Raw genomic sequence first — 14,017 nt, 5'->3', positions numbered from 1 at the left:
TTAAGCTGGGTGTGGTACGGCACACCTTTGATCCCAGCACTTGCACAGCAAAGGTAAGTGGATCACTGTAAGTTTGAAACCACCCTGAGACTACATAGTGAGTTCCAGGTCAGCCTGGCCTAGAGCAAGACCCTACCTCAAAAAAAAAAAAAAAAAAGTTTAAAAAGCTGGGCATAATGGCACATGTCTTTAATCCCTGCACTTGGGAGTCTGAGGTAGGAGGATAGCCATGAGACTACATAGTGAATTTCAGGTCAGCCTGACCTACAGTGAGACCCTACCTCAAAAACAAAGAAAAAGAAAGCGTATTTTGTATGTTCAATGTGGTTTTCTAACCTGAATATAATTTAGGATGAAATAATACTTCCATTTAACCCAGAAGTCAACTGAGGCCCACAGAATTAATAGCTCCTGCATAAAACCACACATTGAGTCTTGACTGAGTACAAGTTCTCATTCTTCTCTTCCAAAGCAATGACAATTATCACCAGAGTAATTAAAAAAAAAATTCTAATATACAGCCAGGTGTGCCGACACACACTTTTAATTCCAGCACTGGGGAGGCAGAGGTAGGGGGATCACTGTGAGTTCGAGGCCAGCCTGAGACTACAGAGTGAATTCCAGGTCAGCCTGGGCTAGAGTGAGACCCTACCTTGAAAAAACAAAAATTAAAATTAAATTTTTTTTTTAAAATTCTAGGCCGGGCATGGTGGCGCACGCCTTTAATCCCAGCACTTGGGAGGCAGAGGTAGGAGGATCGCCAAGAGTTCAAGGCCACCCTGAGAATACAGTGAATTCCAGGTCAGCCTGAGCTAGAGTGAGACCCTACCTCAAAAAAAAAAAAAAAAAAAATCCTAATATACAAATGCTGCTCGGTCAGGATATTGTAAATGGTGCAGAAAAGAAACCACCTAACTGTGGTTCTCTGTCACTCATCACTGACCACTGATGTCCCCACTGGGGAGGGCTGCTCTCAGCCCAGGATCAAAGCCTCTATTGTCTGTGTAGGAGGAAGGAGAGAAGGTCCCACCGCCTCCGCCCCAGCCGCCACTGCCGCCTCCGCCTCCGCCGCAGCTCCCTCCTGAGGCAGAACGCCTCACGCCTGTGGTCATGCCCGTGTCTGTCCCTGTCAAGCTTCTCCCACCCAAGCCCAGCTCTCAGGGGTTCACCAACAGCGTCGCTGCCACCCCCTCCGCCAGAGACAAGCCGGCCAGCTCCATGTCGGACGACGAGATGCCTGTGCTCGTGAGGATGACCCTGTCCCCCCCACACTCTCCCCAAGGGGCTGCCCCCCACGTGCCTGCTGTGAGTTGCTGCTCTGCCACACCTGCCTGGGGGTGGGGACGTCTCTTTGCTTTCATGGAGATGGGGACAGCTCTTCCAGAGTCACTGGGCTCATCTCAGATGTGGCTTGTTCTCCCTCTCAGGCCACTGGCCCCTCACCCCCATTGAAAACCTGTTACTCTTGAAGGCTGATGGTCTGGGTTAGATTCTGAGAGCCGAGGTGCGGTCAGGTTTAAACATAAATAATAATGCAGAGGGCAGATGCCAAGATAATTAAACCTGTTTTTCAATTCAAATATGGAAGTGATTCTGCCCTAGCCTGGCTCTCCCCATCCCCAACACCTCTAGGAGATCTCTCTCCAGATCTGTCAAGGCCTCCAGGAAATAGCCCTGATGTCCATTCTGACAATCTGGCCTTAACAGGGCTTCATAGTGTCAACATCACACCTCCCTAAGGGCCTTAGGAAATCTAACTCATTAAAGTTCCCAAGGTCAAGTCCATCAAGAGCCACATGTCCCCTATCTCAGGAGAGCAAAGGGATTTGTGTAATCTCACTCACTGTTAAATTCCCCTCTCTGCCTCTCCAGGAATGTGTGACTTCCAGCCATGGTTGGCTCTGTTGAGAACTATCTCCTCCCATGGAGTAGTGTGTTGGGTCCTATTGGTCTCCAGAAAATTAGGAATTGGGAATCTGGGAAGCATGTGGGTGACGTTGATCAGAACAGGAATGAGGCTAAGAGAATGCGACAGGTCTGGAGATGCAGATCAGTTGGTAGAGTGCTTACCTAGCACTCAAGAGGCCCAGGGTTTGAGTCCCAGCATGGCATAAACCAGTTGGGGTGGCACACGCCTGTAATGCTAGCATTAGGAAGGTGGAGGCAGGAAGATCAGAAGTTTAGAGTCACCCTTTGCTAGTCTGGGATACAGAAGACCTAGACTCAAAAAAATAAAAAAATTTAAAAAGCCATGGTCTAGAGATGACTTAGTGGTTAAGGCACTTGCCTGCACAGCCTAAGGACCCATGTTCGACTCTCTAGATCCCAGGCAAGCCAGACGCACAAGATGAGGCAAGTGTAAGGTTGTACATAAGCACAAGGGGGGATGCACATGTCTGCAGTTCCTTTGCAGGGGCTGAGGCCCTGGTGTGCCAATTCTCTCTCTCCCTCTCTCATAAAACAAAAGGCCAGTGTGTTGGGCTTGCCTCAAAAAAAAAAAAGTCTGGCTGGAGAGAGATGGTTTAGCAGTTGAGGCGCTTGCCTGTGAAACCTAAGAGATCCCACGTAGAGCCAGACGCCAACAGCGACGCGAGCTTGCAATGCCACGCGTGCCCACAAGGTGGCATACGTGCCTGTAGTTCGTTCACAGCGGCTGAAAGGCCCTGGCATACCCATTCTCTCTCTCTCTCTCTAAAAAAAAAAAAGTCCAGGGGAAAAAAAAACACTTTAGCTATTTTGGTTTATTTAAAAAAACTATTAAGTTATTATTTATTGAGGGACATTTTGGTTCTTATATGACATAAAGGCTCAGAGACAGAGCAACCAATGGAGAACCTCTCTGTGAGCTAGCAGGAGAGAGCTGGGAACAGGCAAAGATGAAAAGACCTATGTAAGGTGCCCCTGATCCCAGCATTCGGGAGGCAGCGGTAGGAGGATGGCCGTGAGTTCGAAGCCACCCTGAGACTCTATAGTGAACTCCAGGTCATCCTTACCTCAAAAAAAAAAAAAAACCATTTTTTTTTTAAGTCTAGGCCCTGAATTCTTACCTCAGCTCTGTTCCTGAGGCATCGTGAGACCTTCCCTTCTCTCAAAGCCTCTGACTTTCCCTCAGAGCCCCCCCCCGCCCCCCCACACACCCCAGCATGGCTTACACGACCTCACATCCACCGGCCTCTGAGAACTTTCCAGATTGCTCCTCACTAGAGATGGGTGTTGGGAGGGGGGGCGGGGAAAAGACGTCCTTTCGCGCCCCCACCCCCCCTCCCACCCCCGTTCTCCTCAGCAGCCTCCCTCCGCCTCCAGGCCTCTCTTCTCCTCAGCTCTGGGCTTCAGGCTGCGGCCTGAGGCAGGGGAGCCGAGCCTGGCCTCCTCAGAAGGCCAGTGGCCTCAGGGATGAAGGAGAGAAGGGCTCGTGCGTGCGTGCGTGGAGGGTGTGCGCGCGTGGACAGGTCACGTGGCCCCGCGGGCGGGCAGGTCACGTGACGGTGGTAGCCTTTTCCCATGATCCCCTGCTCCCGGGCTTCCCTCAGACGCCACCCTGGGCCCCGGGAGCTGCTGGGCACTGCAGCTTTGCCTTGGGGTAAACCCAGACGCGCAGAGTTGTTTCCGCAGGTACCCCAGCCGTGCCCCCCACCACACAACCCCAGCTCGCTCGCCCTCTCTCGCTCTCTCTTTCTTTCTCTGGGCTTTTCTGGGCTGATGTTGGCACCCAACCCAAGTCTTCTGTTTCTGTTTGGCTTTGGCATGTCCTGCTTAATCTATTGACGTGCACATGTTGACTATATATATATAAGGTATATATATATAATGTATATATATGTGTGTATATACATACATATATATATATATATATATATATATATATATATATATATATATTTTTTTTTTTTTTTTTTTTTACTTACCTGTTTAAGTATTAGCATATATGTGGCAGATCCTCCCAGGCTTAGGTTTTTTTGGGGGGGTGTGAGGATGGTTCCCCAGAGATAACATAAACTCTGCTGACAGGAAGCCAAGGGAAGAGAAGGGGGGGACGTGCTGCAAATGGACCCCAGGGGGGAGGAGGAGGAGGGTGGGAGGTTAAAGCAGACCCACGTCCAGGAGAGCCCCGTTAAAAATTCCATCTTTAAATACCGTGTGGGTGGCTCTTCTCTGAGGGAGGGAGACCCCACCCCTTGCCCAAGTCACCTTCAGCCTCTCCCCCCCCCCATGCGCCCAGGATCTTCCAAGAGCTCCCCAACAGCATGTGTCCTCTGTCCCTGGGGAAGTTAGTGGGGAATGGCAAAAAGAAAAGAAAAGAAAAAAAGAGGGGTGGTGGCCCACTGGATTCCACGCAACACAGATGGGAATGCAGAGAGAACGCCACAAAAAGAAAAAGTGAACTTACGACCACCCCCCACTTACTCCATACCCCACCCCAACTTCCCCACACCTCTGCAGACCCTGGGGGAATTCGTTCTTGCCATCCTGAGCCCTGGGGACTCCTCTCGACCACCTTCCCCCAAGGCAGAGAACCCCCCCCAGAGCCTGTCCCCCCCCACTTCCCAAAGCCCCCCCCCAAAAAAAAAATCCACGCGTGCAGCCCCCATCTGAGTTGGGCCATGGTTTTTCCTTCTCCCGCCGCAGGAAATCCCTCGGAAACACCCAGCGGTGGTGGTGGTGGCCAAGGCCGAGGAGTCCACCAAGCCCGGGCCCGAGAAGAAGAAACCGCGGCACAGGCCCGAGCCCCTCTTCATCCCGCCGCCCCCCTCCTACACCCAGAACCCCGCCTCCCACTCGGGCGCCACCTTGTACCAGAGCCAGCTGCGCTCCCCGCGCGTCCTGGGCGGCGGCGGCGGCGTTGGCAGCGGCGACCACCTGCTCCTGGACCCCAGCCACGAGCTGCCCCCCTACACGCCGCCACCCATGCTCAGCCCCGTGCGCCAGGGCTCCGGGCTCTTCAGCAACGTGCTCATCGCGGGCCACGGCCCCGGTGCCCACCCGCAGCTGCCCCTCACCCCCCTGACGCCCACGCCGCGCGTGCTGCTCTGCCGCTCCAGTGAGTCTGACACACACCCCCCCAGCCCCGGTGCCAACACCACCTGTGGATTTCTGGGTATTGCCTTGGGTGGTTGGACGGGTGTGGGAAGGGGGAGTCCTGGCTTCAGCTATTCATCCCGCTGAGTTTTGGGAGCGTGTACCTACTACGTGCAAGGTACCTAGACGTGCTTAGCATCAAGCCGGGCACATACTGGGTGCAGTCCTTTGGTCCCAGCCCTCGGGAGGCAGGGGTAGGAGGATCCCAGTGAGTTCAAGGCCAGCCTGAGAATACATAGTGAGCTCCAGGGCAGCCCGGGCTAGAGTGAGACCCTACTTCAAAAACCCAAAAGAAAGAAAGAGGGAGAGATAGGAAAAAGGAGGAGAGAGAAAGAAAGAGAAAGGAAAGGAAAGAAAAAAAAGAGAAAGAAAAAGAGAGAGGAAGAGAGAAAGAACGAGGGAAAGAAAGAGGGAAAGAGAAAGGAAGGAAGGAGGAACGGGAAGGAAAGGAAAGGGGAAGGGAAAGGGGAAAGGGAAGGAAAGGAAAGGAAAACTTTTAGCATCAAATGTAGTTTCTCCAGTCCACCTGAGGAGAGAAATGAGAATAAGGAGTCAGGTCAAGTGTGCACACACTAAGACGCCTGTGAACACATGAGATAAGCTTAGAATACATGTATTTCGCAGAGGTACACACAGGGTTAGGTGTTATAGGTAAGAGCAGAAACATTAAGCACGTGCTGTAAAAACCAACTATGAGGGCTGGGAGACAGCTCGGCGGTTAAGGCACTTGTCTGCAAAGCCTAACAACCCAGGTTCGATTTCCCAGTACCCCCATAAAGCCAGATGCCCAAAGGGGCATATGAGTCTGGAGTTCGTTTGCAGCTGCCTGCCCATTTCCTGCCCCACCTTGCAAATAAATAAATAAAATCTTTTAAATTTTTTATTTATTTATTACAGAGAGATGGAGGGAGGGAGAGAGAGAATGGGTGTGCATGGGCCTCTTAGCCACTGCAAACAAACTCCAGGTTTTTGTGCCACCATGTGCATCTGGCTTACGTGGGTTCTAGGGAGTTGAACCTAGGTCCTTAGGCTTTACAGGCAAGTGCCTTAACTGCAAAGCTATCTCTCAAGCCCTAAAACATTAAAAAAAAAAAATCACGCTTGAAACTCAGTGGGGCAGTGCATGCTTGTAGCTCAAACTACTGGGGAAGCTGAGGCAGAGGGCAGAGTTGAAGACCAGCCTGGGAAACAGGAAAACTCCATTGCATGCATGGATGGATGAATGGATGGATAGATCGATTGATCTATCCTTGTAGCCAGGGTCTCTCTCTAGAGCATAAAGGGTTGCCTAGAAACCATGCAGCCTAGCAGATCAGCATGGTACAGCCTTCCTTTCCCTCACCTTGTGTGGGAAACAGGCAGCCCTAGCTACATAGCTAGTTTGGTGGCCCATGCCTACAATCCCAGCACCAGGAAAGCCGAGGCTGAAGGAGCGGGTGTTCAAGCTAGTCTGGGCTACATAGCAAAGAGAGAGAGAAGGAGGGAGGGAGGAGAAAACATGAGTGACCCCAGCCATTTAGCACCACATTCCATCAAATTCTCCGGAAACTGACATGGGTTGGGTAGGAGAGGAGCCTTGTTGTTGCTGTTTAGCTAATGGCCCATTTGCTTCAGTTTCTTTGGAACTTCTTCCCTGTTGGCCAATGAATTCTGATTTTTGTGTTTCAGACAGCATCGATGGCACCAATGTGACAGTCACCCCAGGGCCTGGAGAGCAGACTGTGGATGTTGAACCGTAAGGAGAACTAATTGTTCTTTGGTTGTTTTGTTGTTGTTGTTTGAGGGAGGGTCTCACTCTAGCTCAGGCTGACTTGGAATTCACTATGTAGTTTCAGGGTGGCCTCAAACTCACCGCCATCCTCCTACCTCTGCCTTTCCAGTGCTGTGCACCACCACACCCAGCTCTGAATTGTTCTTTGGAACTGAACCGTCAGCTACGGAAAGGGTCCAAGAACTTTAAGAAGGGCAGTCAATACTTCTGTGGTCACTGGCCAGTGGGAGAGAAGTTGTAGAAATTGTAAAATTGTAGGACCATGGTACTTCATTTATTTATTTATTTATTTTTGTTTATTAGAGGTAGGGTCTTGATCTAGCCCAGGCTCACCTGGAATTCACTATGTAGTCTCAGGCTGGCCTTGAACTGACAGCAAACCTCCTACCTTGGCTCCCAAATGCTGGGATTAAAGACATGCACTTTTAAATTTTTTATTTATTTTGGTTTTTCGAGGCAGTGTCCTGTAGCCAGGCTGACCTAGAATTTAGCCTCAGGCTGGTCCTGAACTCACAACAATCCTCTTTCCTCAGCCTCCCAAGTGCTGGGATTAAAGATGTGTGCCATCATACCTGGCCACCTTTTTAAAATAAGTGTTTTATTTATCTGCAAGCAGAGAAGAGAAGGACAGTCAGAGGGAGAAAATGGGTGCCCCTGGGTCTCCTGCCACTGCAAATGATGCACCACTCTGTGCATCTGGCTTTACCTGGGTCCTGGGGAATGAAACCCTGGCCATTAGGCTTTGTAGGCAATTGCCTTAGTCACTGAGCCATCTCTCCAGTCCTCATGGTATTTTTGTTGTTTTTGTTTTTGTTTTTGTTTTTGTTTTTGTTTTTGAGGTAGGGCCTCACTCTGGTCCAGGCTGACCTGTAGTCTCCTGAGTGCTGGGATTGAAGGCGTGTGCCACCACGCCCAGCTCCTCATGGTCTTTCTTTCTTTCTTTTTTAAAATTTCTTTGTTGTTCATTTTTATTTATTTGAGAGTGACAGACAGACAGGCAGAGAGAGAAAGAAGCAGAGAGAGAGAGAAAGAGAACAGGCGTGCCAGGACCTCTAGCCACTGCAAATGAACTGCAGATGCGTGCGCCCCCTTGTGCATCTGGCTAATGTGGGTCCTAGGGAATCGATCCTCAAACCAGGGTCCTTAGGCTTCACAGGCAAGCTTTCTACCGCCAAGCCATCTCTCCAGCCCTCCACATGGTATTTCTTAAAGCACTGTTTCCCTTCTAGATACCCGAATTTGCTTAAGAACTGAATGTATAGTAAAAGTGTAAAGCCCTGGATTCAAAGAACATAGTATTCTCATCTCTGGTTTCTCATGCCAGCTTGGGTAGACCCATCCACGAGCTTTCACATCCCTGTGACATTGACCTGTCTGTCTTGAGGACACCCAGTTCTCTCAAAGGCTCCTTCTGAATGAATGCCTTTGCTTCCCATATATCCTCTGTCAGATTCGTGGCCAGTCTTCCATTTAGTCTTTTTGAGTACTTGAATCAAACTTGATTGATTACTGGGAGGTACAGTAGTGCCCCCCTCTTTTATTAATGGGTTACGCCTTCTAAGTCCTCCAGTGGATGCCTGAAACCTCTGATAGCACCATCCCTGATAGAGAAGCACGGCCATGCCTCAGCAGTCTGTCTGATAGCTGAAACAGTCTGTCTGAAAACACAGGACGACTACCTTGTGACTTACAGGCGTTCTGCAGTGTTGGATACGGGGGACAAAAGGGTGATTCACAGGCAGGACGGTGGGTTGGCCCAGATTTCACCCCACTAGCCAGAATGGCCTGCGATTTAACATTTGCGAGTTGCGTATTTCTGACTTGCATATTTCTGGAATGGTCCATTGAATATTTTCAGACCTGTTAACCATGGACAACATGAAACTGTTGAAAAGTGCAGATAAAGAGGCATTTCTGGACTGTGGAAGGGAAAAGTGGTTCTTTCCACGGATGAGTGTGGAGAGGAGGCTGAGTGGAAGAGTACTGAATTAGAAAACTAAGTTGATACCAATTTGATTTTGAGTTTATCTTTATAATTGAGTTTATCTTTCTAGACTTCTGTTGACTTTAAAAAAATAAAATAAACTTTTTTTTTTTCTTTTGGTTTTTCAAGGTAGGGTCTTGCTTGCTGTAGCCAGGCTGACCTGAAATTCACTATGTCTTAGGCTGGCCTTGAACGCACAGTGATACTCCTACCCCCCCCCCCCAATTGCTGGTATTAAAGGCACACACCACCACACCCAGCTAATGTTTTTAAAACCTCAAAAAGGTATTTATTCATTCATTTGCAAGCAGAGAAAGGCAGAAGAGAGACAGAGAGAATGAGCATGCCAGTAGCCCCCAGCTATTCCAAATGCGTGTACCACTTTGTGCATCTGGCTTTGTGTGGATACTAGGGAATTGAACTCTGATCTTCAGGATTTGCAGGAAAGTGTCTTAACTCTGAGCCATCTCTGCAGCCTCAAATGTTTTTAAATTTTTTGGTGGGGTCTTACTCTAGCCCAAGCTGACCTAAAACTCACTGTGTAGTCCCAGGCTAGCCTTGAACTCATAGGGATCCTCCTACCTCTGCTTCCTGAGTGCTGAGATTAAAGGCATGCACCACCATGCCTAGCTTTTTATTTTTGTTTTTGTTTTTCAAGGTAGGGTCTCACTCTGGTCCAGACTGACCTGGAATTAACTAAGTAGTCTCAGGGTGGCCTCAAACTCATGGCGATCTTCCCTCGCCTGGCTTCACACCTAGCTTTTTAAAATATTTTATTGATAATTTCCATAAATATAAACAACATACCATGATCATAATTCCCTCCCACCACCAGAGCTGACTCTTTATGTTAAATGAGAACAATGATAACTTGTTTATATCACGGATCTTTGTGAAACACAAAATAATGTATGTAAAAGTAATCTGGAGCCGGGTGTGGTGGTGCAAGCCTTTAATCCCAGCACTCTACAGGGAGAGGTAGGAGGACTGCTATGAGTTAGAGGTCACCCTGAGAGTACAGAGTGAATTCCAGGCCAGCTTGGGCTAGAGCAAGAGCCTATCTCAAAAAAATCAAAAACAAAGAAAAAATGCAAAGAAAAGAAACTGAAAGGGATTAAAGAAACATATCTCCCCCCAAAACACACACATATTTTATTTGTGCCCACCTAACCCATCAATGATATTACATCTCCCATATTACGGGCATCTCTTCTTTCCAAATTAGCTGCTTTTCCATGCCAGTGTTAAAGAAACTGTTCCGATGCTCCCCCATTTCCCCCAATCTTAAAGCTATTCTTTATGTCACTGAAAGGCCATCCCTCAGGGTCAGACTGCAAGGGAAACCCCCCCCCCCCCCGCCTCTACCCCCCCCCATTCTTACAGAAGGAACTGGCTAACTTCTCTTTCAAGTTCCTGACAGTTGCCCTTGACCTAGTCCCTCAAATTGAAGCCCACACTGTTTTTCCCTTTTGTTATTAAAGACGTATCAACATTGGCTTGAGATTCCAAGCAGAGATCCCAGAACTCCAGGATGTCTCTGCCCTGGCCCAGGACACACACAAGGCCACACTGGTCTGGAAGCCATGGCCAGAGCTGGAAAACCATGACCTCCAGCAACAAGGTATTGGCATTGGGGTGGAGCAGGGTGGCCAAGGCTCAATTCTGTACTGGGACCTCTGACTCCAGAATCGGTGTGTTTTCCCGCAACACTGAGCTGTCTGGTACAATGACTTCTCCTTGTCCTCAGCAGTGGAGAATCTTCTGAATTTGTGTTGTTCGAGTGCGTTACCAGGTGGAGGGACAAATTCTGAATTTGCTTTGCACTCTCTCTTCGAGGCCAAAGGGGACGTGATGGTAAGGAACCTAGAAAAAGAAGCGTTGTGGGTTACCTCTGAAGTGGTCAGGATTTAAAAGCCTGCCTGTCTGCAGACAGCCGGGTATGATGGCTCACACCTTTAGTCCTAGCACTGGGGAGACAGAGGTAGGAGGATTGCTGAGTTCAAGGCCACCCTGAGGCTACCTAGTGAATTCCAGGTCAGCCTGGGCTAGATCAAGAACTACCTCAAAAAATAATAATAAGCCGGGCATGGTGTTTCATGCCTTTAATCCCAGCACTCCGGAGACAGAGGTAGGAGGATTACCGTGAGATCGAGGCCATCCTGGGACTACAGAGTGAATTCAGCCTGGACTAGAGTGAGAACCTACCTTGAGAAACCAAAAGTAGTAATAATAATAATTAAAAAAAAAAAAAAACTAGAAACCCCACATAAAGGGTTGTCTGCCTCTGGTTTGGTTTTGTTTTTCTAGTGTCCCCACCCCCTGGCTCTACAGTGGTACCCCTACTTCCCCTTCAGGTAGATGGTCTCCCCAGGACACAAGGACCTATGACTGACTTCTGCCTTTTCTCTCTGAATCTACAGGCCACTCTGGAAATGCTGCTGCTGCGGAAGCCAGTCAGGTTAAAATGTCATCCTTTAGCAAATTACCACTATGCCGGTAGGTTGCCAGGAATCCTCTGCCCCGTTGTTTCCTAAGAGTGATGTTTGGTCATGCCATTTTTAAAATCTTTATTTTTTATAATATTTTTATTTATTTATAAGGAAAGAGAGAGGAAAGAATGGGCACTCTAGGGCCTCTTCCACTGTTAACGAACTCCACGTGTGTGTCGCTTTGTGTATCTGGCTTTATGTGGGTACTGGGGAATCGAACTCAGACCGTCAGGCTTTGTAAACAAGCACCTTCTACTGCTGAGCCATCTCCCCAGCACCCCCCCCCCCATGTCTTTTTTTCTTTTAAGGTGGGGTCTCGCTCTAGCCCAGGCTGACCTGAAATTCACTGTGTAGTCTCAGGCTGGCTGTGAACTCACAGCTATCCTCCTACCTCTGCCTCCCGAGTGCTGGGATTAAAGGTGTGCATAACCATGCCCGCCCCTGTGTCATTTTTATTTTAAATTTATTTATTTACTTGACAGAAATAGGGGGAGAGAGAGAGAAAATAGGTGCTCCATGGCCTCCAGCCTCTGCAAATGAACTCTAGATGCATGCACCACCTTGTGCATCTGGCTTACATGACTCCTAGGGAATTGAACCTGGGTCCTTTGGCTTCGCAAGCAAGTGCCTTAACCGCTAAGTCATCCCTCCAGCCCCTCTGTGTCATTTTTTAAACCACAAATGACAATGATTCCATCCTCATCACCATGTGTGGTCTCAAGGCTTGGGGGGTGGGCTGCATCCTCAGGAACAGTTGTGAGTGTTGGCCCAGCACCGTCAGGCATTTTTGTCTCTGTGAGCTCCTGACCTTCCTGGGCATGACAAGACCTGGGTGACGACAGATGGTGTCTGCCCACGTGGCATCGGCATCTGTGCGTCAGAGTGAAGAGGCACAGACGATACATAGAGCTAACAATGATCAGCAGCCAATCATGGGGGGTTCGGGTCTTGACTATACTCCTAACCGAATTCTGCCAGCTTTCTGTTTTGTTTTGTTTTGTTTTTAATATTTTATTTTTATTTATTTGACAGAGAAAGGGAGAGAGAATGGGCGAGGCTAGGGCCTCTAGCTACTGCAAACGAACTCCAGACACGTGCACTCCCTTGTGCATCTGGCTAACGAGGGTCTTGGGGAATTGAACCTGGGTCCTCTGGCTTTGCAGGCAAATGCCTTAAGCGCTAAGCCATCCCTCCAGCCCCCAGCTTTATGCTTTGTTTTGTTTGTTTGTTTGTTTTCACTCTAAAATAGTACTCATATTCTACCCCTTGTATAGCTTCTGTGAATGTTAAAGCTTTTGTGTATAATCCCATGCCTGGAACATTCTGCTATTGTTGAGCTGAGGAGATGATTCAGCAGATAAAGGCTATTGCTTACAAAGCCTGCTAGCCTGGGTTTAGTTCCCCAACAGCCTAAAGCCAGACACAAAGTGGTGCATGCATCTGTGATCCCAACACGCCACTACAGCAGTGGCAGGCGGGACCATGGCATGTGTGCCCATACACAAATAAATAATTTTTTATAAATATTTTTATTTATTTAAGAGAGAGACAGAGAGAGAAAGGGAGAGAGACAAAAAGATAGAATGGGCACTCCAGGGCCTCTAGCCACTGAAAACAAACTCCAGACGCATGTGCCACTTTGTGCATTGTGCTTAAGTGGGTACTAGAGAATTGGACCTGGGTCCTTAGGTAGGCATCTGAGTCCTTAGGCTTCACAGGAAAGCGCCTTAACTGCTAAGCCATCTCTCTAGCCCAAATAAATTTTTTTTTTTTTTTTTTTGGTTTTTCGAGGTAGGGTCTCACTCTGGTCCAGGCTGACCTGGAATTAACTCTGTCATCTCAGAGTGGCCTTGAACTCATGGCAATCCTCCTACCTCTGCCTCCCGAGTGCTGGGATTAAAGGCGTGCGCCACCACGCCCGGCCCAAATAAATATTTTTTAAAGTAGTTTTTTTTTTATTAAATTTTTTTTGTTATTTTTATTTATTTGTTTGGGAGCAACAGAGGGGGAGAGAGAATGGGCACGCCAGGGCTTCCAGCCACTGCAGACGAACTCCAGATGCGTGCACCCCCTTGTGCATCTGGCTAACGTGGGTCCTGGGGAATCGAGCCTGGAACCGGGGTCCTTAGGCTTCACAGGCAAGCGCTTAACCACTAAGCCATCTCTCCAGCCCTAAATAAATATTTTTTTTAAAAAAACTAGGATATGTGGTATATGTAACCCAGTGTCTGAAACATCTTATTAACTCTCGTTACTCAGCATTCAGTGATTGTTGCCTGAGTGCTTCCTGCCTGCACGGGCCTGTGCTGAGCGGTCAGACACAAGGGACACAGGTGCCGTTCTACTTTGTGCCACTGAGTCCGAGGAAGAGGCCATTATTAAGCACTGGGTCAGCAATGATAGTAGAAAGACTTCAAAATAAAATAGTCGACTCTGGAGAGATGGCTTAGCAGTTAAGGCGCTTACCTGTGAAGCTTAAAGACCCATGTTCCATCTCTCTCCAGATCCCACCTAAGCCAGACACACAAAGGTGAGGCAAGTGCAAGGCTGCACATGCCCAGTAGGTGGCACAAGTGGCTGCCGTTTGAATTCAGTGGCTGAGGCCCTGACATGCCAGTTCTCTCTCTCTCCTGCCCCTCTGTCTCTGTCTGTCAAATAAAAATAAATAAATAAAAGTACTTAAAATAAAATGGTTGG

The 14,017-nt window shown here is 48.6% G+C and overlaps 1 protein-coding gene across 9 annotated transcripts in view; it reads left to right on the top strand.

Moving 5' to 3' along the window:
* The window catches only part of Trerf1 (transcriptional regulating factor 1), a 297,150-nt gene that overhangs the window by 236,578 nt on the left and 46,555 nt on the right, over positions 1-14,017 (top strand). For 4 of the 9 annotated variants that reach the window (XM_045156113.1, XM_045156112.1, XM_045156111.1 and 1 more), the window contains exons 8-13: positions 1,009-1,305; positions 4,627-5,038; positions 6,745-6,811; positions 10,313-10,452; positions 10,579-10,685; positions 11,252-11,327. In XM_045156113.1, the coding sequence (XP_045012048.1) occupies positions 1,009-1,305; positions 4,627-5,038; positions 6,745-6,811; positions 10,313-10,452; positions 10,579-10,685; positions 11,252-11,327 (1,099 nt within the window). The remainder of the gene's footprint in view (positions 1-1,008; positions 1,306-4,626; positions 5,039-6,744; positions 6,812-10,312; positions 10,453-10,578; positions 10,686-11,251; positions 11,328-14,017) is intronic. The other 5 variants (XM_045156117.1, XM_045156116.1, XM_045156115.1 and 2 more) reach the window with 5 other exon arrangements.

The sequence above is a fragment of the Jaculus jaculus genome, chromosome 8 (genome assembly GCF_020740685.1).
Source record: "Jaculus jaculus isolate mJacJac1 chromosome 8, mJacJac1.mat.Y.cur, whole genome shotgun sequence".
In the NCBI taxonomy this organism is placed as follows: domain Eukaryota; kingdom Metazoa; phylum Chordata; class Mammalia; order Rodentia; family Dipodidae; genus Jaculus; species Jaculus jaculus.
The sequence above is the reverse complement of the archived record's forward strand: the minus strand, read 5'-3'. Positions and strand labels throughout refer to the sequence as shown.